General features: G+C 51.7%; 3 protein-coding genes across 5 annotated transcripts; 1 reads left to right on the top strand and 2 right to left on the bottom strand.

The window, feature by feature from the left end:
- Positions 1 to 456: 456 nt before the first annotated feature.
- Positions 457 to 19,283, bottom strand: USP49 (ubiquitin specific peptidase 49). 2 transcript variants are annotated; one of them, XM_009098378.4, is made up of 7 exons: positions 19,210 to 19,283; positions 8,158 to 8,285; positions 5,673 to 7,047; positions 4,643 to 4,847; positions 3,316 to 3,424; positions 1,575 to 1,780; positions 457 to 736 (listed from the first exon to the last, which is right to left on the bottom strand). In XM_009098378.4, the coding sequence occupies exons 3-7, from the start codon at positions 7,017 to 7,019 to the stop codon at positions 570 to 572; spliced, it is 2,034 nt and encodes a 677-aa protein (XP_009096626.1). In that variant the 5' UTR covers positions 7,020 to 7,047; positions 8,158 to 8,285; positions 19,210 to 19,283; the 3' UTR covers positions 457 to 569. The 2 variants fall into 2 exon arrangements, with proteins under 2 accessions (XP_009096626.1, XP_018778987.1); XM_018923442.3 differs by having other exon boundaries at positions 564 to 736; positions 1,726 to 1,780.
- A 1,037-nt stretch (positions 19,284 to 20,320) lies between these two features.
- On the bottom strand, positions 20,321 to 23,568 carry MED20 (mediator complex subunit 20). 2 transcript variants are annotated; one of them, XM_050984996.1, is made up of 4 exons: positions 23,473 to 23,568; positions 22,955 to 23,106; positions 21,778 to 22,031; positions 20,321 to 21,118 (listed from the first exon to the last, which is right to left on the bottom strand). In XM_050984996.1, the coding sequence occupies exons 1-4, from the start codon at positions 23,484 to 23,486 to the stop codon at positions 20,903 to 20,905; spliced, it is 636 nt and encodes a 211-aa protein (XP_050840953.1). In that variant the 5' UTR covers positions 23,487 to 23,568; the 3' UTR covers positions 20,321 to 20,902. The 2 variants fall into 2 exon arrangements, with proteins under 2 accessions (XP_050840953.1, XP_050840952.1); XM_050984995.1 differs by lacking the exon at positions 22,955 to 23,106 and having other exon boundaries at positions 23,473 to 23,535.
- BYSL (bystin like) lies at positions 23,564 to 27,168 on the top strand. Its single transcript, XM_030231947.2, has 7 exons — positions 23,564 to 23,889; positions 23,964 to 24,120; positions 24,596 to 24,734; positions 24,846 to 24,979; positions 25,118 to 25,278; positions 25,455 to 25,557; positions 26,616 to 27,168. The coding sequence occupies exons 1-7, from the start codon at positions 23,619 to 23,621 to the stop codon at positions 26,962 to 26,964; spliced, it is 1,314 nt and encodes a 437-aa protein (XP_030087807.2). The 5' UTR covers positions 23,564 to 23,618; the 3' UTR covers positions 26,965 to 27,168.

Below are 27,168 nucleotides of genomic sequence, written 5' to 3'. Positions count from 1 at the left end.
CCCATCCCTGCCCTGATCCCATTCCTGCTCGATCCCATTCCAGCTCTGTGCCCTGATCCCATTCCTGCTATGATCCCATCCCTGATCCAATTCCTGCCCCATCCCATTCCTGCCCTGACCCCATCCCTGCCCTGATCCCATTCTCATCCCTGATCCCATTCCTGTCCTGATCCCATCTCTGCCCCGATCCCATCTCTGCCCTGATCCCTGATCCCACTCATGCCCCATCCCATCCCTGCCCTGACCCCATTCCTGCTCTGACCCCATCCCTGCCCTGATCCCTGATCCAATTCCTGTCCCATCCCTGCCCTGATCCCATTCCCGTTCTCATCCCTGATTCCATTCCTATCCGATCCCATTCCTGCTCTGATCCCATCCCTCCCCCGATCCCTGATCCCATTCCTGCCCCAATCACATCCCTGCCCTGATCCCGTCCCTGCCCCGATCCCATCCCCGCCCTGATCCCATCCCTGCAGCTTCCCCCCAAATCAGGGGAAGATGAACCCCAGAAGTTCCCAAAAGCAGCTGGGAGTGTTTCCCCTGGTGGGAATGTCACTTTTGTGTCCTTGTCACTGGTTTTGGGTGGCAAACACCTGAGTTTGGAGTTGTTTTTCTGGGATTCCTGCTTTGTCCTGCAGCGTTCTCTGAGTGTAGAAGAGGATGTAGGCCTGGGTCTTGCACACCTCCTCCACGCTACATACATTCAGTTTGGAGTCATTGCAGTGCACCCAAAAACCTGGGAAAAGGGAAAAAAAACCCTCTCAGCTGAGGCAGGATCCCTGTGGATTTTGGAACTGCTCACAGGAAACATCCACAGGAGAAAAGGCAACTCTGACTTCTCCTGTTAGCTGGAAAATGGTTTTAATATCATTTTCAATATATTTTAATATAAATATAATGGTAACACAACTGGTTAAATATATTATTGCATAAATATTAGAAATATATATTATAAAGATTATTTAATATAACTTTTACATAAATTTAAAATATAGTTTTAAATAGACTTTTTAAATATCACTTTTCATATATTTTTAAAATATAATTTAAATTTAATTTTTAAGATATAATTTTTGGGGTGCCTTAGGAATATCAAAACATCATTTAATCAGCCCAAAAGCTGAATCAGGCAGCCAAAAATTCCCAATTTGTGCAGCCAGGAAGGCAGAGCCTGTCCTGATCCAGCTGCTGGGATCTCCCAGCCCCCTGCGGATGTTGCTCATGAATAGTTCCTGTTTTTCCAGCCTCAAAACACTTTCTGTTCATCTCCTCAATCCCCAGGATCCTGAGCAAACCCAGCTGCAGCAGCTTTGGCAGAATGAAGAATTCCCACCATTCCCAGGGAAAAAAAAAAAAAAAAAAAAAACCCAAAAAAAAGCAAAAATAAATGACAAGAAAAATATTTTAAAAAATAACAAAAAATAATACAGTGAGGAAAACAAACCACTGAAGGGCAGGGAGTGGATCCCAAGGAACTGGAATCCTGGGGAAGGATTCCAAGGGAGGGAAAAGCCAAGGGATGTGAGGAAGGGGAGAGGGTTGGGAGGGGATTTGCCCGGGGCCAGCTCACGCACCTCCCTCCGTGTTGTAGCAATAGGCTGTGTAGTGTCCTGAGCCAAACCCCTTCCCGTGATGCATCACCACAGCTGAGAGGTCATAGACACAGGTCTCTGTGGCAAGGGAGGGCAGAGAGTCCCTGCAGCAGTAAGGTTCCATGTTTAATACCTGCTCAAAGAGGACATGGACCCCGATCTTCTCACGGTGATTGCGCTCAGACCACCTGCAAACACAAATCCTGTGCTCAGGGGGATCAGCAGAACCCAGTCTGGGGGTTTTGAACCAAAATCTCCTGAAGGAACATCCCACACACAAATCCCACACTCAGGATGCTCAGGAGAATCAAATCTGGGGGTTTGAACCAAAATCCCCTGCAAAAACCCACCAAACACATAAATCCTGTGCTCAGGGGGCTCAGCAGAACCCAGTCTGGGGGTTTGAACCAAAATCCCCTGCAAAAACCCACCAAACACACAAATCCCACACTCAGGGGGCTCAGCAGAATCAAATCTGGGGGTTTGAACCAAAATCTCCTGAAGGAACACCCCACACACAAATCCCACACTCAGGGGGCTCGGCATAACCAAATCTGGGGGTTTGAACCAAAATCCCCTGCAAAAACCCACCAAACACACAAATCCCACACTCAGGGTGCTCAGGAGAACCCAGTCTGGGGGTTTTGAACCAAAATCCCCTACAAAAACCCACCAAATACACAAATCCCACACTCAGGGTGCTCAGGAGAACCCAGTCTGGGGGTTTTGAACCAAAATCTCCTGAAGGAACATCCCACACACAAATCCCACACTCAGGATGCTCAGGAGAATCAAATCTGGGGGTTTGAACCAAAATCCCCTACAAAAACCCACCAAATACACAAATCCCACACTCAGGGGGCTCAGGAGAATCAAATCTGGGGGTTTGAACCAAAATCCCCTGCAAAAACCCCCCAAACACACAAATCCCACACTCAGGGGGCTCAGCAGAACCAAATCTGGGGGTTTGAACCAAAATCCCCTGCAAAAACCTACCAAACACACAAATCCCACACTCAGGGTGCTCAGGAGAACCCAGTCTGGGGGTTTGAACCAAAATCCCCTGCAGGAACCCCCCAAATACACAAATCCCACACTCAGAGTGCTCAATGCCACCAAATCCAGGGGTTTTGTCCCAAAATCCCCCGCAGGAACCCCCACCCCACACAAACCCCACACTCAGGGTGCTCAGTGCCACCAAATCTGGGGGTTTCACCCCAAAATCTCCCTTTGCCATTAAAAACTTTTATTTTAGGTGGGGTCTCCCCCTGCCATTGATATTTCTTGTTTTAGGTGGGGTATTTTTGAGGCAGATTTCTCCTCTGACCACCTTTAAAATCCTCAGTGCTACCCATAAACCCACCCTAAACACCTCAGAGACTTTTCCTCACGTTTTGAGGAAAATTTTTCTGCTTTCTGTTCCACAGGTAAACAGCCAATATTGGCACTGAACCCTCTCAGTCTCCCACCTTTCACTCAGCTCACTGACTTCTCCTCCCGAGCTGCCTGCAAACTCCAGTAAAACCCAAAAGAAATGAAGGATTAAAATGCACAAAATATTAAATTTTGACAGAGAAAAAAAACCCTGCAAAGAGGCAACACGAGGGGGTTTCACTGATGTGACGGCTCAGGAGTTACACAGCTGCTTTTAGCAGGAACCGAGGGCATTTCAAGTCCCATTTTTGGTCATTTTTCCCCCAAAATCCAGGGCTCAGTGCCTCACCTGAAGCGTTTAAGGTGCAGCCGGAGGACCTGAGGTAGTCTGTAGATCAGCAACTGCTTTTTAGCTTCGCTCAGAACAAGAGGTTTGGGAGAAGATTTTCGCCGTTTGCCTGCCAAAAAAAAAACCCCAAACCCCCCCCAAGGCAAAAATTATCAGGATCCTGTTAATTCCCCAAAGAGAAAAACCTGCACAGGGTGAAATGTTTGTTTGTTTGTTTGTTTTCCAGCAGGAAAAAACATTTCAGAATTTCTTTCTCCCCATCACACAAACATTTGTCACCTCTCAGTGACAAATCTGAGTTTTTCCTGTTGGAATGTTGAGCCAAAGATTTCCTGGGCTGCAGCAGTTCCAGCAGAAGAATTCCAGCTCACAAATATTCCATATTTTATTCTCTCTGCTACTTTGAGTTTCTCACAGAATCATTTAAAAAATGCTCCCAGCAATGGCAAAGCTGGAAAAGAGGAAGAATTCCTCCCTCCTCTCCCCAGGAAAGGCTGGAGCAGAAGGGGCCAGGTGGCTGTCAGAGATCCCAATTAGCACTGCACCTGTTAATTGGATTTGTACAGCCCCAGCTCCTGCAGCAGCTCTGGCAGCAGTGCCCACACTGCTCCTGGCACTTGGGGCCTTTGCCCTGACTCCTTCCAGCTGGAAAATGCTTCCTGAGCCACTCAGAATTCCTTAAAAACCATTCAGAATTCCTCAGCCATTCAGAATTCCTTAAAAGCCTATCAAAATTCCTTAAAAATCATTCAGAATTCCTCAAAAGTCATTTTAAATCTCTTATTGATCTAGAATTCCTGAGCCATTTAAAATTCCTTAAAAGCCATTCAGAATTCCTTAAAAGCCATTTAGAATTCCTTAAAAATCATTCAGAATTCCTTAAAAATCATCCAGAATTCTTTAAAAATCATTCAGAATTCCTTAAAAGCCATTTTAAATCTCTTATTGATCTAGAATTCCTGAGCCATTCAGAATTCCTTAAAAGCCATTCAGAATTCCTCAGCCATTCAAAATTCCTTACAAATCATTCAGAATTCCTTAACAGCCATTCACAATTCCTCAGCCATTCAGAATTCCTTACAAATCATTCAGAATTCCTTAAATGCCATTCAGAATTCCTCAGCTATTTAATTCCCAAGTATTAAAATTCATTTCATTTCTTTTTCCTCCCAGAGAACCAAAGCAAACCGAGTTAAGCCGAAGCTGAACTCCCCCAATTTCTGGGGCAGGATTTATTCCAGGCTCAGTTCCAAGCACACCCACTCAGCAATGATGCTTTCCCACCCTGCAGGGGCAGGGGGCAGTGCCAGGGGGTGGTGGCACTCACTGTTGCACTGGTCACAGGCGTAGATCCTCCCCTCCAGGGCTTCTGTCTCGGTGAATTTGGCCAACATCTCAGTGAGCAGGCACTCAGCCTGGGGCACGGGCAGGATGCCCTTCTCCAGGGCATGGTACCGCTCTGGGAACTCCAGGGAAAGGTCCCAGAAGGGCTCCACCGTGTTGGATTTGTAGTTGCACGTCCTGCAGGTGACCTGGGACAGGGACACAGGGACACACACAGCTGGCTTTGTGGTGGAATCTGAAATGCAGGGAATTCTCACCACTTTGGGCCTTCCCCAAGTGGAAGGGCCATCAAATCTGACTCCTGGCCCTGCCCAGCACACCCCAAATCACCACATATGCATCCATCCATATCTCACAGGAGCTGTTGCTGCTTTGGGGGGCAAAAACCACAAGGGAAAAGGGTTTTAGTGTTGTAACATGGATCTGAAATCTCCTAGTAGGGTCATTGGAAGGGGGCCTCGGTTAGGATCATCACATCTGACTCCTGGCCCTGCCCAGCACACCCCAAATCACCACAGGTGATGCCTCAGGTTTTAGCTTTATATATATATATTTTTGTCCAGCCTCATCATGTTCTTTCCAGGCACAGAAACAACATCAGAAAGAAGCAAAAGAAAGAGAAAGCAAAGGCACCTTAAAAACACATTCAAAGCCTAAAACCTCAGGACCAAACACATTCAAAGCCTAAAACCTGAGGACTAAACACACTTAAAGCCTAAAACCTCAGGACCAAACACATTCAAAGTCTAAAACCTCAGGACCAAACACATTAACAGCCTAAAACCAGGGGCTCAGGACTTCTGTGCTTGTGCAGGTCTCATCCACAAGTGGCACAACTGAAGTGAATTTGTGCTAAATGTGGCAAGGATGGAAATGGTGGCAATTCAAGGGATTTTTTCCCTCAGGAATTGGGAATTCCTAAGAGATTCCTAAATGGGATCCTCAGCATGCAGAGCCTTTGCTCCTCGGTGTGAACGGCTCCAGCTGATCCCTGTGGAAAAGCAATTCCATACCTGGCTGAGCAACTGCCCGTGGAAAATGGTGTTGACCACCTTGAGGACCTGCTTGGTGAGCTTCCTCTGCGAGAAGGGGATGAGGATCCTGCGCCTGCTGCCCTCGGACTCGAGCTCCTGCTGCACCTTGTCCAGGAGCTCGCACAGGAACTCCTGCGCGTCCTGCTGGTCGTAGCCGCGGAAGGCCGGGATCAGGCTCCACACGGAGTGCAGCATGGCAAACGGGGACACCAGGGCCCACTTGCCAGACCACATCACCCTGAACAGGGTGTGCAGCTCGTGGCACAGGGAGATATGCTTGGAGCTGGGCTCCTTGGGCTGGATCAGCTCCAAGCTGCGGCTGATGGAGGAGCCCCCGTTCAAGCCGGCCGGAGAGCTCTGAACCTTGTCAGGCTTCCCCGGCTCGTTAGCAGCGGCCCCGTTCGCCAGCTTGCCAGGCATCCTGGCCCTCCCGTTCACAGTTTTAGCTAAAAGTTCTTCTGTTTCACAGAGATCAAGAGTCAAGAAACATTCTCGGAACTTCTGGAGGTGGCTGAGCACCTGCAGGATGGAGTTCATGTAACAAGTGTTGCCCAGGTTCCTCAGCCCCGTCACCCCGGGCGTCATCAGGGGCTGCCGCCGGATGGAGTAGAACTGCTTCAATCTGCTGCTCTGCACCTGCCTTGAGGTAGGGGAAGCTGTGGCCACCTCCCTGAATTTCCTTGGGATCAAGCTCTCCCTGTGCACGTGGGACAGCAGCCTGGCACTCTTCCTGGGGGGAGTGCTGGCCAGCTCCTCCAGGAGCTGCCTCTTCATCTCCTGCCTCCGCTGCCGAGCCGCCTCCTTCTTCTTCTCCAGCTCCTCCATCTGTTTTTTCTCCTTCAGTTTCAGCTGTCCCCGGGAGCTCTTGTGGAACCAGGTGCGCAGAGCCCTCGCCAGCAGGGCCTGGCGCCGGTGCCACAGCGCCGTGAGCATCTGGGACTGGCCCTGGGGGCTCCTCCTCCTCCAGGCATCCTCGGCCAGCGCCATGGAGCGCAGCGTCCTCCCGCTCCTCTGCCCCTTGATGGCCGACAGGGAGCTCCTCAGCAGCTTCAGGTCACCCTCGGGGTTGTCATTGAGGACGTAATCCTGGCAGAGGTAACAGAAGACGTAGAGCTCGTGCACTTCCATGGCCAAGGGGTGCCGGGTCTCCTGGAAGTGCCTCAGGGCGTGCTCCTCGATGTAGCGCCCGCAGGCCACGTGGGAGCACTTGAGGCAGGCCCAGAGGGACTCGGTGGTGTGGCAGTCCACGCACTGCCACTTCTGGGGGTTCAGGATCGAGTGGTCCTGGGCGAGTCGTAGCCGCCCCACATGTTTGCATCTATCCATGTCTCACAGGAGGAGTTGCTGCTCCGACCTCGGGGGCAAAAAACACAAGGGAAAGGGTTTTAGAGCTGTGACAGGCAGCAGAAATCTCCTTGTAGGGTCATTGGAAGGGAGGGGATAGGGTTAGGGTTAAGATCATCAAATCTGACCCCTGGCCCTGCACACAACATTCAAAATTCCCCACATTTGCATCTGTCCGTGTCTCACAGGAGGAGTTGCTGCTCCAACCTCAGGGGGAAAAAACACAAGGGAAAGAATTTTAGAGCTGTGACATGGATTTGAGATCTCCTTGTAGGATAATTGCAAGGATTAGGATCATCAAATCTGACTCCTACTCCAGAACAGGACATCCCAAATTCCCCACATTTGCATCTTTCCGTGTCTCACAGGAGGAGTTGCTGCTCCAACCTTGGGGGGCAAAAACCCCAAGGAAAAGGGTTGGAGAGCTGCAATGTGGATTGGAAATGTCATTGTAGGGTTATGGGATAACCCCAGCTGGAAGGAGACAAAAAGGGTCACCAAATCTGACTCCTGGCCCTGCACAGGACACCCCAAACTCCCCACATTCGAACCTTAATCTGCCAATTAGAGCTTCAGGTAATGAAGCCACTGACCCCAAGTTTGCTCCCCCAGCTCAGTTTTGTTCACATCTCTCAGGGTCTGAGGCACTGAGGTGTCCTTGACTCCCAGGTCTGGAGAGGAATTGTGTCAAAATGGGAAAGCAGCAGCTGACTCTGGATATGGAGTTTAGAGTCATACACTAAAGAATTACAGGACTATAAATGTATGAAAAGCTAAAATCCTAAATCTTAATAAAAGATTGGTTTGACAGAAGATGCCCAGTGAACTGTGGATCCTTTCCCAGTCCCTCCAAGGCTCTGGGGGCAGAAGGAGGGGTCAGAGCCAGGCTACTCACAGGGTGTAGCTCACACATCCTCTCCTCCACCACTAGAGAATTACAGGATTACAAATGTATGAAAAGCCAAATTCCTAAGGCACAGAAGATGGACAGAAGATGTCCATCTTCTGTGCCTTAGGAGAATTCCAGTTGGACAGAAGATGCCCAGTGAACTGTGGATCCTTTCCCAGTCCCTCCAAGGCTCTGGGGCAGAAGGAAGGGTCAGATCCCCAGGCTACTCACAGGGTGCAGCTCACACATCCTCTCCTCGGCCCCGCCGCGTCCCGGGAGCGCAGCAGCCCCATCATCCTCCCACTGTCCTGGAGAATTTAATTACTGGGAACTCCTCATGGCCAGGCAGCTTCAAAGCCCTGGAGAGAGAGGGGAAAATGTCCTGGTGATGCACAGAAAGCAAGGCTGGAATGCTGGCAGGAGCATCATTAACCCCTCAGTGCAGAACTCATTTATCCCAGAAAGAATTCTCTGGAATTACCCCCAGGATCCCGAATTCTCACACCCAAAATTCCATTCCATTTCACTCCCTGCTTTCATTTTTTTTTTATTTGAGCAGGGCTGTAAAAAATCTGCTGATCACATGGAGCCTCTTCATGGTGAGGCTTTTGTAGTGGGTGACCCAACATATGGCAGAGGGAAAAAATGGGAGTCAAAAAAAAGAAATAAACAGGAGGAAAAAATGTGGCCCTCCTGTGATCACTTGGATTTTTGGCTGCTTCAATTGCCTGGTGAGAGACAGAGGGAGGAGAAGGGGGAAAGATCAAAAAAAGAAAAGCTGTGCTCAGTTAAATTTCAGTTCTAGGTGCTTTTTCAAACAATAAAAAGGAAGCAATGAGGAGCTGGCAGGTGCAAAGTGCAACAAAATAACCAGAGAGGAGAAAAAAATGGGAAAAATTGGGAAAAAAACAGAGATAGAAGAGAATGGAAAAGCAGATCTGAATGAAGTTAGTTACACAGGGGCCTGGCACACAGGATGTGTGGTTAAAACATCATTTTATGAGGTGCAAAGTCAAACCCTTGCCAAAGCTTTGAGGCAGGGACTGAGCCCTCACTGCATGGGTGGGCAGGGAGCTGGCCAGGTGAAGGAAATGCATTTTTAGTGGCCTCAAATGACACAAATTTGCTTTAATTACCACCTTTATCCGTGCTATTGCTGTGGAGGATGGAATCTCTTAGAGAAATATCAAAGCTCTTCAGTTCTTTCTCTTGGACTCCACTGAAAGCTCAAGTGGCCACTTCAGCACCCAAAGAACCACTGAGGTTTTTATTTAAACCAGCTCAGAAATTCCCCTGGGCTGGGCTCACTCCCTCCCAAATCCCAGGATGAGGAAAGGATTTTGGAAATCCTCACCTAAACAAAGGATTGATTTGGTCTCTTTTTTCCAACTTGGAACAATCTCTTCCTCACCTTTTTCCCTCCCTGAGCTGCTTTTCCTCCTCTTTCCTCTTAATTTTCCCCCTCAGGTGTGGATATAAAAATCCTGGAATTTTATTTAGAATCCTTCACCTCAGTGAGAGCAAGTGGCAGAAATTCCAGCTTGCAGGAGTGCAGACACTGTGGTAACACTGACAGCCTTCATTTACATAAAAGAATACTAATTATGTTGTATCATCAACATCTGTGATTCTGCTCACTGCCATATGCGACAGTGTGGGGAATTTAACCCTTCAGCCTCCCCAGCACATCAAATTTCTACTTTGGAACAAAAAATAGGCCTGAAGGACAGAATTTTTTAGGGATTCATCAAACAGCTAGTTGCTCATGGGTTCTGTGAAATGTGATTTTCAAAAAACATTGAATTTCTCCTCAATTCCCAAGGAGGAAGAGCTGCTGGGTTTGTCTCAGGAAATCACTCCCACAGCAGATCCAGGGAATTAAAAATAAAATAAAATAAAACCAGAGGAAGGAATCCTGTGTGACAATGCAGGAGATAAATCAGCAGCCTTTTGTCAACTGCTCTGGCTTTTCCTGTGCTGGGCCAGGAGATTTCCTGCTTGAAAAAGGGAAGGGATTCCAAGCACCTCAGCCAGCTGACAAAGCAGCTTTGTCATGTCCAAATTCAGGAATTCCCAGCACAAAAGCACCTTTGATGCTGCATTTGATATTCCCCTCTTCTCTTTTTTAGGTATTCACAGATAATTCCCTCACAAATCCAGGCCATAATTCCACATCTGAATGTTAGGAAGGAATTGTGTTTGTTTAACCCCAAACCACTTGGATGAGAGGTTTTCCCTCGAAAGTGAAGCTTCTCCACCCACCAGAGTTCTTCACATTTCTCCTGCTGACTCAGATTTTTGACTCTTTCCATGAAAAAAAAAAGGATTGGAATAAATTCTCCCACGTTCCAAAGGCAGCTGGAGCAGCTGCAGGTCCAGCTCTGCACACCAGAGTGTGAAATAATCCCTGGAAAAGCTGGCACAGGACTGAGGAGAGAAGTTTTCCTCTCTTTTCCACATGCACACAAACACTCTGTGCCAATCTCCTCCTGGGATTAAAGGGGAACAGGATTTGTGAGTCAGGAGCTGTAAACACAGGCACGAGGTGAGGGAAAAACAAACCTCAAAACAAACCTGGCACAGATCACAGGGCAGGAGCTGCCCCAGAAATCCCAAACTGGATGGGACAAGCCATGAGCAACACCAGGATTTAGGGATGGGGAATGAACACCTGGGATTGCAAAAGCTCTGGAAAGAAACACTCAGAGCTCTGCTCTTTGTAATTATCAGGTTTAACTCTTGGGCTTGTTGGTTTTTTTTCCATAAAAGCTGATTTTAAGGAATCTCTATAAAATCTTCCTTTTCTCACTTACTTAGATCTTTTCCAGAGAAGGGATGGGGAGGGAAAAGAGGGAGAAGGGAAAAAGAGGGGGAAGGGAAAAAGAGGGAGAAGGGAAAAGAAATAGGGAGAAGGGGAAAGAAAAAAGGGATAAAAAGAGGGAGAAGGGGAAAGAAAAAGCGAGGAAAAAGAGGGAGAAGGGAAAAGAGGGAGAAGGGAAAAGAGTAAGAAGGGAAAAGAAAAAGGGAGGAAAAAGGGGGAAAAGGGGGAAAGAGGGAGAAGGAAAAAAGAGGGAGAAAGGAAAAGAAAGAGGGAGAAAGGAAAAGAAATATGGAGAAGGGGAAAGAAAAAAGGGAGGAAAAAGAGGGAGAAGGGAAAAAGAGGGAGAAGGGAAAAGAAAAGAGGGAGGAAAAAGAGGGAGAAGGAAAAAGAGGGAGAAGGGGAAAGAAAGAGAAAGAGGGGAAAAGAGGGAGAAGGGAAAAAGAGGGAGAAGGGGAAAAGAGGGAGAAGGGAAATGAAAAAGGGAGGAAAAAGAGGGAGAAAGCAAAAAGAGGGAGAAGGGAAAATAGGGATAAGTGAAAAGAGGGAGAAGGAACCACTTGGATGCTCTGCATGGAGATGGGGAAGAAAAAGAGGGAGAAGGAATCACTTGGAGCACTGCAATCCATTAAAGATGAGTAAAAGTGAACCCCGCCCCCCCCCAGGGAATAAAAGCAAACTGGGGGTATTAGTTCAGCTAATAACATTTTAGAGGCTATTTGAAAACTTCTCACCTTGTAAATCACTTAAACACTGGGGCAAACCCCACTTTCCTGCCTTGCATGGCTCAGAATCCTGGAAAAAAACCTCACAGTGAGCTCCTCTAACAGCTCCCAGAACCAACTGCAGCAGGAACAATTTGGCTGCTGCCCCTAAAAGAGAGTTACAAGAAACCACCCGAGCTCCTTCTGCTCCTTTGTGCCATTGTTGCACGTTTGGAACCTGATTAAAGCCATCTGCAGGCATCTGGTGACAGCAGCCACTTTCTTTTTCTAAATAAATCTGCAAGAAACCAAAAAAAAAAAAAAAAAAACCTAATCCAGGGGCCAGGAGAGGTGCTGGGTGTTCAACCCTGGAATGATGCTGCTTTTATTTGTCCAAAAGGTGATTCCAGAATAAATAAAAGAGCACAAACTCCTGGCAAGCATCTGCCAGGACAGGTGGGAAGCTCAGGTTTTTCCACTCATTCCTTCACCCCCCTCCTGGGGATGGCAGAAGTGAAGCACAGAACCATTGGGAATTGGTGTCACATTAAATAAAGCACATTTGGGGGTTGTTTTTAATCTTTTTTTTTTTTGCAACACTATAGGAAAATCTGGATAAAATAACCCAATCCTGCCCTTTTTTTGCTGTTCCTGGTGGAAAAAAATCACTTCCCTCTGCTTCTCCTGGTGAATTCCAAGGAGTCAGAGAAGGCACCAAACTCCTTCTGGGTTGGTTAGGAGGGAAATTTATGACTCCACCAAAAGCCTTGGCCTCTTCCAAGAGCTGGAATTCCAACTCCACACAAAGAGCTGCACATGTGTCTTCTATTGACATTCCTGAAGATCCCTGGGAATGGAGCAGGGTTTGGAAATAATCATGGAAAAGGCAAAGAGGAGGTGAAATCCTTCACTCCATAAAGGGATGAGCTGTGTGTTTGCACTGCCACATGAGTTTAGAATTTTGAAAATTTAAAGTAGGTGAAACCAAATCACCCCAAGGTGACAAAGCAGGAGCAGAGATCAGCAGCCTTCCCTCAGATTCCTACTTTTTTTATCATTCCTTTAAATCACAGCCAGCCACACAAATCCCAAATTTTCCAGCCTGCTGGAAGCATTTTTGCTTTTCCCCACACTCTTGAACCATTCTCATCCCACCAAGCACATCCCATTTACCAGGAAAACAACACATCCAGAGCTGAGACACTTCACAGATGATGGACTGCAAATCCCAAAAATCAGCCTTTCCACAGGGAAAATCCTACTCCAATCCCACCTGATCACCTTAAAGGTCTTTTCCAGTTTCAGCCATTCTAGGATTGAATGCAGACCTGAGCTGGTTGTGCTCCGACCTGGAGCACCTCCAGCATTCCCAAATTCTGTCTCAAAAAGGGGAATTCCAGCGAAATGAACCCCTGGCACAGGGAGGAGGGGAAGTTTGGCAGCTGCAGCACCTCGGGCTCCTGTGGCAGCAGTGGAATCCCAGCCTCTGGCAGGATCCCTTTGTGCCAGACACAAAGAGGGATTACAGCAGGCAGCACTTGCTGACTTCTGGGCACTCCTCTGCTGCTCTTTTTGGAACAAAACTCAGCTCCAGGCTGGTGAAATCCCTGCTGGATTAGGCAGGAGCCCATCCTGGGAGCAGATCTGGTCCCAGGGAGGTGGCAGAGGCCACCAAGCCCCAGCAGGCCCTGCCTGACTCTCCCCAGGGAGAAGGAAAAGAGGAGAGCACAATTCCACAGGGAATTGTGGGCTCTGGGCAGGGAAGGAGCCTCTGATGCTTTCAGGAGCCCCAGACAAAAATAACACCAAGTTTTCACAGCCCTCTCCAGCATCTGCTTTGCCAATCAATTATTTGGGGTTTTTAACCCTAAATGAGTGAGGCAGAACAGCAGAAAATTTTCTGTGGGTTTGCGTAACAGCAGAAATTTTTCTCTGGGTTTTACAACAGCAGAAATTGTTATAAATGGGTAAAAAAGAGGAAATCACAGCCAATTATGCAATTTCTCCCAGCACAGGGAGGGGTTTGGTGTTTGATTTGTCTGCCCAGCAAAGCCCAAGGTGCTCAAAGGGATTTCTGGACAGGATCCATAAGAATTCCCACATTCCCACGTGGAGAGAGCTGCTGTGTGCCCAGCTCTGGAAATAGAAAATCTCTGAGCCCTCCACTTGGACCCTGGGGCTCCACCAAGGGCTTCTGTGTTTTCTTGCCAACAAAGAATTAAGGGATTTACACATCCTCTTCTCCTGCTCAGCTGCTGGGCCTGCTCTGTGCTGGGAAAAGCCAATCCAGGCAGCAATCCCTGCTCATCCAAACAGAGATCTGAAATAAAAACTAAACCACTAAAACTAAATTTGAAATAAAATTTGTTCAAAATAAAATAAAACCAAAATTTGTCTTTTCAGCCCCAGCCCTGCCCGAGGTTTGTGCCTCTATATTTTGGTACAAAAAGAAGAAATTCACTTGTTCAAATCTAAAATTATTCCTGATTTGCTGATAGTGGGCTGAAATCCTTTTTTATTTGTGGATTGCAGGATGTGAGTGGTGCCTTTGTCCTGCCCACAGGCCGAGGTGGGAGCAGGACCCTGATTTGTGAACTCTCAGGTTGTTAATCTTCCTTAAGAGCTGCAGATCAAGCCAGGCCCCGTCCTGCAGCATCTGTTATTTTAATAAATTATCCTCCTAAGAGGTTAAAGTTCATCCCTTCAATTTGTCCTCAGATGAAACAACAACAGGACAAGGAGAGTGAGGAGGGAGAGGTAAATTTGGGTTTGATGCCACAAAAAGCTGTTCCTAAACCCTTCTAATTTTAGGATAACCAGGATATTTCCTTCCTATTTCTGATTTATTTCCACATTATCCAAACCAGCAGATCCAGCCATCCTGGGAAGTGCAGGAAAAAAGCAGAACAAATTCCAAAGGAGATTTTTTTTCCCCTTTTTGAAAGCCACTTGCTGTTTCCTCTCTCCATCATGAATATTTTTTATTTCCTCCAAACAAACTCTGCTGAGCAGGATCTCCATCCCTGCTCTGCTTCAGGTGAATTAACTATTCTTAGTTAAATAGATTTGCTTCTAGTCTTAGTCTGATGACAGATTAACTCCTGACTGGTGGGATTATGGATTTACCTCTGCAACTAAATCACTTTTGAACCTCACTTAGAGCTCTTAGTTCTTTCTAGCTCAGCTGAACAGCTTTTAGTGCCTCCTTTGTGTTTTTGAAAGAATGATTAAACATCATTAAATCCAAGCTCAGGGCTCTTTCTCACAACTCCAGGGAATAAACAGCTGATTTCAGGGGTTTTTTAAAGAATAACTGAGTTTTACATGGATTGTTTTTTTCAGAATAATTAATGCCATTCTAATAATGGCATTTTTTCAGCATAATTAATGCCATTTTCTTGTAAATCTAGAATATTTTTGTGGTCTACACCATCCCCCCCAACCAATTATTTCCTTTAAAATCCAAGTTATTTAGAGATCCCAGCCTTGTGGGGGGATTCCTGAGGATGTGCTTTGGCATTTCAGTCAGCAAACTCCTTAAAACTGCTGCAAAAACACCTCCTCAGTCAGAACCTTTCTTTAAATAGTCCATTTGTCACGACTGACACGTTACACAAGACACATTTCAGAGGAACTTGGAGCTGTCACATCCCTGGATTGCAGCTCTCTGTCTCCATTTGGAAAAGCAGCTGAAATCTGAATTCCAGAGCCCAGCAGAGAGAGGAGAGAAGTGGGAGCGCCGTGGGGAGGAACAAGAACAGCTCCTGGTTTTCAGGTATTTTTTTACTCCCTCAGCAAAGCCAGACTTCTCAGTGAATAATCACATAATTAGCTAATTAAAGGAACTCACCTAGCCAGTGTTCTTTCAAAAATCTCAAGGTGGGTCCCAACAATTTGCTGTTTTCTGAGGGATTTCAGCTGATTTGTCACCAGCTGGAGGTGTAACAGCTCACGTGCTCCTCATTATCATCTTGCAAGCTAAAAGCTCATTAACAACAATTAGGAAAAACATATAAACTTGGCAGCTTTGTGTTCTTTTCTGCCTACTACAGACACTCCTTCACGCTGTTGCAAAAAGGGAATTATTTTTTCCTTTCACAGCCAGCAGAACAGTGGGTTTTAATCTGAATTTTCCTCAGCGCAGCAGGATACCAATTACAGCAAACAGACAAATAATCAGCTTTAGCTCACCTAAAATTCCACCCCAAAAACCCTGGCAAAGGGCAGAACCTCACCTCCAGTTTTACCTCCTCTCCCTTTTCATCTGTTTTGTTCTCATGGGGTGCTCTGGAATTCCCCTCACCTGATCCATCCTGGAGCTGAAACCTCCCAAAACCCCAAAGTGAAGAGAATTTGTGGGCACACAGGGAAACATCAGCCAACAAGTGAGATATCCTCAGCTCTGAATGGGACTTTTAAATCATTTCTGTTCCACAATTTGGGTTTGCTCAGCATCCTCAGGAGCAAAGGCTCGTTAAGGGTTTGACACTAATGAGGGTCCTCCTTCTTTCACTGGAATTCAAGGGGGGCTTTTTTTAGACAAGAGTCTGGGGGAGAAGGTTTGGGAAAGGGGAAGATTTTGGGAAGGGTGAAGGGGTTTGGGAAAGGGGAAGATTTTGGGAAAGGCTGAAAGGGTTTGAGAAAGGGGAAGATTGTGGGAAAGGGTGATGGGATTTGGGGAAGTGTGAAGATTTTGGGAAAGGGTGAAAGGGCTTGAGAAAGGGGAAGATTCTGGGAAAGGTGAAGGGTTTGGGAAGCCTGAAGATTTTGGGAAGGTGAAGGGGTTTGGGAAGGGTGAAGGATTTATGAATATCAGGCTGCTGAGATAAAAACATCTCCCAAGGTTTCATTCCCCAAAGGGAAAATAAAAAAAATAAAAATCCCAGCAACAAACTCAACCCTTGATGAAATATTCAAGCTGAAAACCACAAATGTTGTTAAACAGAGTGAGAGAAGTTCTCATTCTCACCGGAGAGGATTCCTGCAGAAAATCAAGGGTTGGAGGGGAGACCTTTAAACAACCCCATCTCCCCATTCCTCCTGACCTCAGCCACTGCTCCCACTTACAGTCAGAGCTGTCAGGCAACTTATTTATTATTTCTCTGTTTATTTATAACCATTTTAAACCAAACCCCTCGGTTTTGTTCTGCCTCAGAGCTAGGGTCAACTTCAGAAAACCTTCCAGGCTTCCCCAAAACTAAAAACACTCGGGAAGGAATCCACACTTCCACACCAGCAGCTGAATTTTGTAGGATTTTTTTAGAATTTTGTATGATTTTGAATTATTTCCATTTACTAGCTGTTCTAAATCAATCCATTAACATCTTCTGAGGGCTGAGAAAACATTAAAATTTCACTTTACGAGCCCTGTGATATTTCAGTATAAAAACAGTTAAGGAAGGGGGGGAAAAAAGGGAAAAAAAACCAGGATCTAAAAGGCATTTTCAGTCCTTTATACTGAATAAACCACTTTTGGTGCTGAGCAAGTGCTTCTTGTCACGTGTTCAGAGGTGCTGAGACAACAGAGGGCTGCTTAAAAATAATAATTAACAAGTGAGTGTGTTTAGCACAGAGGAAAACGACCTGCAGCGTGTGATGTGGGCAGAGCTGCAGCAGCCACAAGAAATCCTCTCCAAAAACAAAAAAAAACCCAGCCACCCAGAACCTGAATGTGCTTTTTTCTGTCCCCACTGAGCAGTTGTCACCACTCCCAGCCCCAGAACACGAGGCTGGTCCCAAATTTCTCCATCCTCACAAGGCTTGGACCACATGGAGCCGGAATCTCGGCAGGAATTGCAGCAAGAGATTCCTTCCTAACAATCCTTGGCCACACAACAGCCAAAAAAAAATCCCCAGTTTGGGCTTTTTTGGCTCTTTTCTAGCCCCTAACCCGTTGCATGTGTGACTATTGTCCAAGCCCTGCTCCTGAACAAGCAAAATTCTCTTGTAACAAACCCAGCTTGCACAAAACCCGGAATTATTCCACGCTGGAAGAAAAAAAAAAAAAAAATCTGCCAACTTCAAAACACCCTTTTCCACTTGGAGTCAGCTCGTATTCACTGGGAGAATGATCAGGGGAGGGATAAATGCACATTTATGGTTTGCTGAAAGCACAGAGACATCAAATGCTGCTCACACTTGGCACATCACTCCCAAATATCTGCGCCCAGCCCGTTCTCCAGGCAATTAAAAACACCAAACGCTTTTGTTGCCTTCTCCTTTTTGGGTTTTTAAACATCACCCAACCTCTCTGACCCTGCATAAACCACAGGAGCTCCCCCAGGGCAGCTGCCCAAGGCAGAACAGCCAAATTTTGGTGAAAATTCCACACGGGGCAGCTCCCAACACGTCATTTAATCCAAATTTAATCCACACTGCTCGCATCCACGGGGAGTTTTTAATTCACAATTCCACTAGTTTATCCCCTCTCATCCTCCAGCTCTTTCTCCCATCCTCATCCCCACATCCCAGCCACATTTCCTCAGCTCTCAGCCCCCTCCACAACACTTTATTTTTTGCCTACAAATCATCCCTTTTAATCCGCTGCTTTCTGCCTTTTTTTTTTTTTTCCCCCTCACAAGAACGCCTGAAAACTCCAGGAAAAATCCCCGCTGAAATCCATCCGCTTTCCCTGGAATCTCCACCTCCATCCCTGGGCTCCAGGAGCATCTTCCCCGAGGCAGCGGAGCGTGAAAGGACCAAATTTTGCCTCGTTTCACACCAGACGAGCCCAGCCACTCCAGGCATCTCTCCCTGACTAAAAACTACAGCAAAAAAAAAAAAAAAAAAAAACTCCGCAAAGTAAAGACAACTTCCCACTCTCCCAGCTCCAAGATTTCGGGATAACGGGATGCTCTCCCCACGCCGTTCCACCCGGAGCTGCTCTGACACAAGGATCGGGCTCGTTCCCTACGTGTAAAGCGATTAACGGGGGATTTTTTTTTCCCTTAAAATTACGCCGGATTCCCGTTTTTAAGGGCTCGCTTATCCCTGACCCGTGATTCCCCAGGCTCCCGGAGCCCTCGTGGCAAAGGGGAGACCCCCTTGGAGGTTTAAAAAGGGGGATTTTGGAGCAGTTTTGCTGCCAAGCCCTCCCCCGGATTAAGTTCAGCTCTTCCCCCCCTCTTGGGGACACAAACGCACGGCTTTTTAGGGTTGTTTTTTTTTCCTAAATAAACACAAACCCGCACCGAATTTCCCCGTTTTCCTGCCCTTTCCCCGTTCCAGCTCAGCACGGAGGTTTAAAGGGAGTTTTTTAAAGGTTTTGGTTTTTTTTTCCCCTTCCCAGCAAAGCCACGACCCCCAGCACCCCTCACGGCCCCGGCGAAGGGGGAGAGGGTCCCGGCAAGGAGGAGGTGGAAGGAGGATTTGGGGGGATTTTAGGAAGGGGAGGATAAAGGGGGAGTCTGGAGAGGTGGGAGTGATCCCGAGGATGAGGGGGGGAACGTGGAGAGGGGAGGATGTTCCCTCAACAAAGGCAAAGTTGCGGAGCCGCCGAGCCCGGCGCGGGGGTCCCGCCCGCACACAAAGGCGGCGACCCCCGTGAGGGATGAGGGGGGAGCGTAGCGGGGTCCGCCTCAGCCCCACCACGGAGGACGGGGGGGGGGTGTCCCTTTGAGGGGGGGAGTACCGAAGACCCCTCCTCTCCTCCTCCTCAGCCCCCATATCCCCCCAGCCCTCGGTCCCTCTGTGCCCTCAGGAGGGGTCGCGTCCCGTGTGTCCCCCCCCACCTCCCCTCGCCCCCCCGTCCCCTTTATTTACCGCCATCACCAGCACGCGCGAGCTGTCACCCAGCGCGAGACGCCCCGGCCGGACACTCCCCCTCCCCGCCCATTGGCCACCGCGCCCCGCCCCGCTCTTCCATTGGCTGGAGCGCATGCCAGTCAATGCCAACACCCACCTCCTCTCCGCCTCTTACGCCGATTGCGTAGCGCGGCACACAGGCTAAGACCGCGGGTGTTTAAGCTGCTTGCGCAGCGTACGCACCCCGCCGGCGTAGCGTACGCCGCGGCGCGCAGAGCGGTGTCGGGGCGTACGCAGTCTGCGCAGGCGGCAGGGGGCGCTGTTCAATGGGCGCCGGGGGGGGCGGGCCGGCGCGGATTCGAGTCCCGCCCCCGCCCGTGACGTACCGGGCTTTGTGAATCGCGGGGCCGAAGTTCGGTTGAGGCTCGGGAGGGTAAATAAGGGTGTCTGGGAGACAAAGAGGCTCTTAAAGGGGCGGCGCGGGGGCCCCCGAGGGGGTGGCGTGGGGTGGGAGGGACCCCTCGGGGTCCCTGAGGTGAGGGGGGTGCTGAGGTGATGGCGGGGGCGCGCCCCACGGGGGTCCCTGAGGTGAGGGGGGGGCACAAGGGAAGGCTTTGAGGGATGGATGCCTTGACATGGAGATCCTGAGGCGATGAGGGGGCACCCCGGGGGGAAGAAGGGAGTTCTGAGGTGATGAAGACCCTGAGGGGGAACCCTAAAGGGTTCCTGAGGTGATGGGGAGACCATGGAGGGGAGTGTGGTGGTGACCCCTAAGTAATGAGGGGACACCGCAAAGGGTCCCTGAGGTGATGAGGGGACACCCCAAAGGGTCCCTGAGGTCATGGGGGGACACCCCAAAGGGTCCCTGAGGTGATGGGGGGACAACCCAAAGGGACCCTGAGGTGATGGGGGGACACCCCAAAGGGTCCCTGAGGTGATGGGGGGACACCCCAAAGGGTCCCTGAGGTGGTGAGGGAGGCAGCAGATTTTGGCATTGCCATCACCCACAGAGGATGAAGGCAAGGTAAAAATGTGCCAGGAAGAGGAAAATTAGAGAATTCCTGGATTTTTTTTCACAGGGAAATGTTTGCTTTTTGGTAGCATAAAGCAAATCCACTGCAGGGACAACTCCTCACAAAATCCATCCTTTTATTGGGATGAAATACAACAAAACACTAATGTGCGTATAAAAAACCAAAAATTTAAGAGATGTCTGTAACTTTGTGGCATTTCTCTTTTCCCTGCACAAAACACTGTCCAAAAAAACACAGAACCAATGGATCCAAGGCAGGCAGCAGATTCTGATATTCCCATCACCCACAGAGGATGAAGGCAAGGTAAGAAGAGGAAAATTAGACAATTCCTGGGTTGCAAATCCAAGGGAAGGCTGGAAATTTACAACACAAACCTGACTGTGCAGGGACAACTCCTCCCAAAATCCATCCTTTTATTGGGATGAAATGCAACAAAACACCAAAGTGGACATAAAAAAATAGAAATGTAAGCGATGTCTGTAACTTCTCTTTTCCCTGCACGAAACACTGTCCCAAAAACCACAGAACCAATGGATCCAGGAATCCCAAACCGTGGAGGACACCCAGAATCACACCGGGCACAGCTTGGAAACGGGGAAAAGCTCCAGAAGGAAAAACTCCCGTGGCACAATTTGGGAGGAACTGCTGGTGCAGGCAGGAGCTGCAGGGGATGCCCCTCACCTGATGCCAGCCACGGGCACCTGCTGCTGCTTGCGGATCTTGTTGAAGAGCTCCATGTACTGCACCATGGTGTCCCCGGGGCTGTAGGTGCTGTCGTGCTTGGAGCCAAACACCGACGGGATCCCGGGCGTGTGGCTGCCCATGAAGCTCTGCATGAACTCCATCAGCAGGTTCCAGCAGTCGTTGGCGATCACACAGGGGCAGTATTCCACCTGGGAACACACAGCCCTGCAGGCTTGGAGCAGCTCACAGGGGCACTATTCCACCTGGGAACACAGCCCTGCAGGCTTGGAGCAGCTCACAGGGGCAGTATTCCACCTGGGAATACACAGCCCTGCAGGCTTGGAGCAGCTCACAGGGGCAGCATTCCACCTGGGAATACACAGCCCTGCAGGCTTGGAGCAGCTCACAGGGGCAGTATTGCACCTGGGAACACAGCCCAGAGCCCTGGAGGTGACACACAGGGGCAGCATTCCACCTGGGAACACAGCCCTGCAGGCTTGGAGCTGGCAGGAAGGACAATATTCCACCTGGGAACACAGCCCAGACTCCCTGGAGATGACAGTAGGGGCACTATTCCACCTGGGAACACAGCCCAGAGCCCTGGGGATGGTGGCAGGGGCACTATTCCACCTGGGAACACAGCCCTGCAGGCTTGGAGCTGCTCATAGGAGTAGAATTCCACCTGGGAACACATCCCTACAGGTTTGGAGGGATGCTCATAGGAGCAGAATTCCACCTACCTAAATCACCTCTCTCCATCTTCTCCGCCGGCTCGCTTCAGACACCCTCAATTCAATCACCCCTAAACCCCCTCCAGCATCTCCCACGGAATCCCCTGCCCATCCCCACATTCCCAAAGGGCTCTCACCTCCACGGAGATGCCCCTGGCACTGGGGCCCATGGTGACCGTGCCCAGCTTCACCAGGAAGTCGCAGTACTGGTAGCGGGTGCCGCGGCTCTCGATCTTGTTGGCCTTGGCGTTCTGGAAGAAGCCCTTGAGCTTCACCATGAGGGTGTCAAAGTTGGCATCGGCCACCAGGCAGGGCCCGTTCTCAAAGAGGGCAAAGCAGCTCAGGGGGTACTCGGAGTTGTGCATGACGTACATCAGCTTCCCTGTCTGCCCTGGAATGACAGCGAGGAGTGGGGCTGGAAAACTGAATTCCCTCCTTAAAGCAGCTCCTCCTCTTGCCTCTTGGGCTGGAAAACTGAATTCCTGCCTTAAAGTAGCTCTCCTCCTGACTCTTGGGCTGGAAAACCAAATTCCTGCCTTAAAGCAGCTCCTCTTCCTGCCTCTTGTGCTGGAAAACCGAATTCCTGCCTTAAAGCAGCTCCTCTTCCTGCCTCTTGTGCTGGAAAACCGAATTCCTGCCTTAAAGCAGCTCCTCTTCCTGCCTCTTGGGCTGGAAAACTGAATTCCTGCCTTAAAGTAGCTCCTCTTCCTGCCTCTCCTCCTCCTTGCTTTAATTCTGGATCCTCACGTTTTTGTTGTGGTATCCATTCAGGGAAGAGCTTGGATTTTCTAATGGAAATTTACAGGGGAAAAGAAATCTTCGGCAGCACCGGGATAAAACACCAGCACAGCTCGGGGTGAGGTGAAAGGAGAGCCCCAGGAGCACCCACCTCCCACCCACTGCCCACAGGGAGCCTGGGCTCGGCCTCTCCTCCACGTTCCAGCTGCCAGAAAAGCAGGAAAAAGCTGCTCTGGAAGATTCCAATGGGTCTGGCTGGGAACAAGGGCTCAGTGGTGAACATCAGTCACATCAGTGCCTGGAAGGGATGTGGGGATCCAGGGCAGGAGGGAAAAGGGAAAAAAAAGAGGGGAAGAGGGGAAAGGAAAAGGGAAGAAGGAATTGAAGAATCGACTAATGGAAGTTGGAAGAGACCTTCAAGATCAGCCAGTCCACTGTGACTCCTAAACCCCTAAACCTCATCAACCAGCATCAGATCCAGGCACCTCCAGGGAAGGTGGGGAAGGAGAAGGAGGAAAAGGACGGGAAGGAAAAGGGAAAGAGGAGTCTGGGGAAGGTCTGCCGCGCCCTGCTGACCCTGTGTGCCCAGCGTGGCCGCCGTGTGATAGGTCTCGCAGTCCACGCCGAACGTGCCCTGCTTCTCCGCGCCCAGCGCCTCCAGCCGCCGCGCCAGCAGCTCCACCGTCTGCTGCACGCTCTTGCCCTCGGCCACCGGCACCTGCGACACGCTGCGACACGGACCGGGGCTCACGGACCCGCCGCGACACCGCCGGGCCCTGCCCGCGTCCCCGGGACTGCTCCGCATCCTCCGCCCGGAGATCTTCCCCGTGTCCCCGGGGCTGTCCGCGCCGGGAGCCCTCTCGGGTCCGCCCCCCTATTCCAGGAATCTATCCCGGTTCAGACCCCCCCATTCCAGGAGTCTGTCCCGGTTCAGACCCCCCCATTCCAGGAGTCTGTCCCGGTTCAGACCCCCCCATTCCAGGAGTCTGTCCCGGTTCAGACCCCCCCATTCCACGAGTCTATCCCGGTGCCGTTCCCCATTCCAGGAGCCCTTCCCGGTGCCTTCCCCCCGTCCCGGAGCCCCCCGCTCTCACCAGGTGACCCCCATGGTGCCGGTGCCACCACCGGAACGGGCGGGGTCACTGTCACCGGGAAGAGGCGGAGCCGCCCCGGAAAAGGCGGGGGCAGATCCCACGTGTCGCCGCCCGCTCGGGGCCCGCTGTCCCCCGGTTCCGCCGCGATGCCCAAGGCCCGGCGGGCTCGGGGCTCCGGCCCGGCCCCGGCGCTGCCCTTGGCCGAGCAGATCCTGCAGGACGCGGCCCCGCGGCTGCGGGCGCGGGAGAAGCGCGGGGGTCCCGGCGGGGCGGAGGAGCCGGGCGGCGATGGCGGCTTCGTGGACGCACGGCTGTCCCGGCGCATCCTGGAGCAGGCGCGGCGGCAGCAGGAGGAGCTGGAGGCCGAGCACGGCCCCGGAGCGCCCGCAGCCCCCCGGCAGCGCAGCGCGGTTCTCGGTGAGCCCCCGGTAACTCCCGGGGAACCCCCGAGGGTGCGCGGCCCCGGGCTGAGCCAGCGCCGCTCCCCGCAGGTCCCGGCTCGGACTCGGAGGATGATGAGGAATGGCCCTCGCTGGAGAAGGCGGCGGCGGCCGCGGGACGGAGCGGGGACTACGGCGGGGAGGTGGAGGTGGACCCCGAGGACGAGAAAGCCATCGAGATGTTCATGAACAAGAACCCGCCGCTGAGGTGAGTGCACCGGGCGGGGGCCGCCTCCCTGCACCGGCTGTGCCCTGTTCGGTGTCAGCCCCCTGCGACCCCCGGTTCACCTCTCGTCCTGTCCCAATCCCTGTCCCGTGTCAGCCCCCAGCTCGCCCCCATCCCATGTGATGTGATCCCATCGTGTCATCCCCCTGCGACCCCCGATTGTCCCACCGGTCCATGCACACACCCCAGCTCGCCCCCCTCCCTTGTCTGCCCCTGGCTTGCCCCTCTCCCCTGCCAGCCCTCCCATGTCCCCATTGCCCCTGTCCCCTGCCAGCCCTCCTGTGTTCCCACTGCCCCTGTCCCCTGCCTGCCTTCCCATGTCCCCACTGCCCCTGTCCCGTGCCTGCCTTCCCATGTCCCCACTGCCCCTGTCCCGTGCCAGCCCTCCCGTGTCCCCAGTGCCCCTGTCCCCTGCCAGCCCTCCAGTGTCCCACTGACGCTGTCCCTCCTGCCCCAGGCGCACACTGGCCGATATCATCATGGAGAAGATCACGGAGAAGCAGACGGAGGTGGAGACGGCGCTGTCGGAGCTCTCGGGCTGCCCCATGCCTCAGCTCGACCCCCGTGTCCTGGAGGTCTACAGGGGTGTCAGGGAGGTGAGGATGGAACATCCAAACCCACAGCCACCACCCTGAGGTGACAACGCGCTCTTGTCCCTGCTGTCACTTCCCCCAGTCACAGCCTGGCCCCTGTCCCTGTCTTTGAAGGTGTTGTCCAAGTACAGGAGTGGGAAGCTCCCCAAGGCATTTAAAATCATTCCTGCCTTGTCCAACTGGGAGCAGATCCTCTACATCACTGAGCCAGAGGCGTGGACAGCTGCTGCCATGTACCAGGCCACCAGGTAAGGTCACCTCAGGGACCCTCTGGCATGGCATTTTTGGGGTTTTTATTCCCATAACCAAAATCAGATTTACAAAACACCAACCTGCCCATTTGGCCTCCTTTCCTCATCCATCCCTTCGTGCTTTGCTGATCCCAGGATATTTTCCTCCAACCTGAAGGAGAGGATGGCCCAGAGGTTCTACAACCTGGTGCTGCTGCCGCGGATCCGGGACGACATCGCCGAGTACAAGCGGCTCAACTTCCACCTGTACATGGCTCTGAAGAAGGCTCTGTTCAAGCCAGCAGCCTGGTTCAAGGGTAGGGGTCCTGCAGGGTCTCCTCTGGGGCTTGGCTGGCCGCCTGAGGGGCAGGTGCATGGCAGGGGGTGTCCAGCTGCTGCTGCAAGGGTGGGGGTTTCTAGGGGGAAGGGGCTGAGCCGCCAGGGTTCTGCCTGTGGGTGGAGGTGCTGTGTGCCTGACTGCTCCCATTCCCAGGGATCCTCATCCCCCTGTGCGAGTCCGGCACCTGCACGCTCAGGGAGGCCATCATCATCGGCAGCATCCTCACCAAGTGCTCCATCCCCGTCCTGCACTCCAGGTGAGGCCCTGAGGGGCTGGGGAGGGGGAAGAGCTTCTCCTCCAGGGACCCTGGGAAGCGTTTTGGATCCAGCCCTCAGCCTCTGCAGCCCCTGCAGGGGGTGAGGGGTCACTCAGCTCCCTCTGGGGTTGAGGTTCAAGGCTCAGCTTTGTGCCTGAGTGCTCCATGGTCCAGTCCAGTTCCCCCTGAGACCCCTGTGGTCCCTCTTCTGTCCCCATGGCTCCTGCCTGGCCCCACCTGTGTCCCTGTGGCTCGAGCCCCCATGACTCGTCACCTCTCCTGTGTCCCTGACCCCTCACCGCTCCCATGTCCCTGTCCCCTGTTGACTCCTGTGTCCATGTCCCCGTATCACCACATCCCTGTCCCCTGACCTGTCACCTCTCCAGTGTCCCTGTCCCCTGTCTGTCCCCTGACCTCTCCCATGTCCCTGTGGCTCCATCCCCTGACCCCTGACCTCTCCCGTGTCACTGTCCCCTGACCCTTGACTGCTCCCGTGTCCCCATGACTCCATCCCCTGACTTGTCCCCTGTCCCCTGACCTCTCCTGTGTCCCTGACCTCTCACCTCTCCCATGTCCCTGTGGCTCCATCCTCTGACCCCCCTGACCTCTCCCGTGGCCCCTGACCTCTCCAGTGTCCCTGTCCCCTGACCTATCCCGTGTCCCTGTCCCCTGACCTCTCTCATGTCCCTGACCCCTGACCTATCCTGTGTCCCCATGACTCCACCCCCTGACCTGTCCCATGTCCCCATGACTCCACCCCCGACCTGTCCCATGTCCCGTGTCCCTGTCCCCTGACCTGTCCCATGTCCCCATGACTCCACCCCCTGACCTCTCCCATGTCCCTGTCCCCTGACCTGTCCCATGTCCCCATGACTCCACCCCCTGACCTCTCCCATGTCCCTGTCCCCTGACCTATCCCATGTCCCTGTCCCCTGACCTGTCCCGTGTCCCCATGACTCCACCCCCTGACCTGTCCCGTGTCCCCATGACTCCACCCCCCCCTTGGCTGTCCGGTGTCCCCTGTCCCGCCCCCTGAGCCGTCCCTGTCCCTGCCCCAGCGCAGCGCTGCTGAAGCTGGCCGAGATGCAGTACAGCGGTGCCAACAGCATCTTCCTGCGCCTGCTCATCGACAAGAAGTACGCGCTGCCCTTCCGCGTGCTCGACGCTCTGGTCTTCCACTTCCTGGCCTTCCGCAGGGAGCAGCGCCTGCTGCCCGTGCTGTGGCACCAGAGCCTGCTGGCCCTGGCGCAGCGCTACAAGGAGGACCTGTCCTCGGAGCAGAAGGAGGCCTTGCTGGAGCTGCTCAAGTTCCACAGCCACCCCCAGATCTCGCCCGAGATCCGCCGGGAGCTGATGAACTCCGGGACCAGGGATGTGGAGGGGGAGCAGGCGGTGGCCATGGAGTGAGCGGGGAAGGGCTGGAGGCTGGGAGGCTGCTGGATGCAGTTGGAGCATCCCTCCAGGATCCATCCTGCTGCTCCGAGCTGTCACTGGGACAGGCTGTGCCCACAGATTGGACTGAGCGCCCTGTGCTGTCACTGCCACCAGCACCGGGACACTTGGGTTTGTTCCTGTACTCGGAAATAAAACCAGAGCCGTGTTGGTCACTCA

This window comes from Serinus canaria, chromosome 26 (assembly GCF_022539315.1).
Source record: "Serinus canaria isolate serCan28SL12 chromosome 26, serCan2020, whole genome shotgun sequence".
NCBI classification, from domain to species: Eukaryota; Metazoa; Chordata; class Aves; order Passeriformes; family Fringillidae; genus Serinus; species Serinus canaria.
This window is presented reverse-complemented; position numbering and strand designations above follow the sequence as displayed.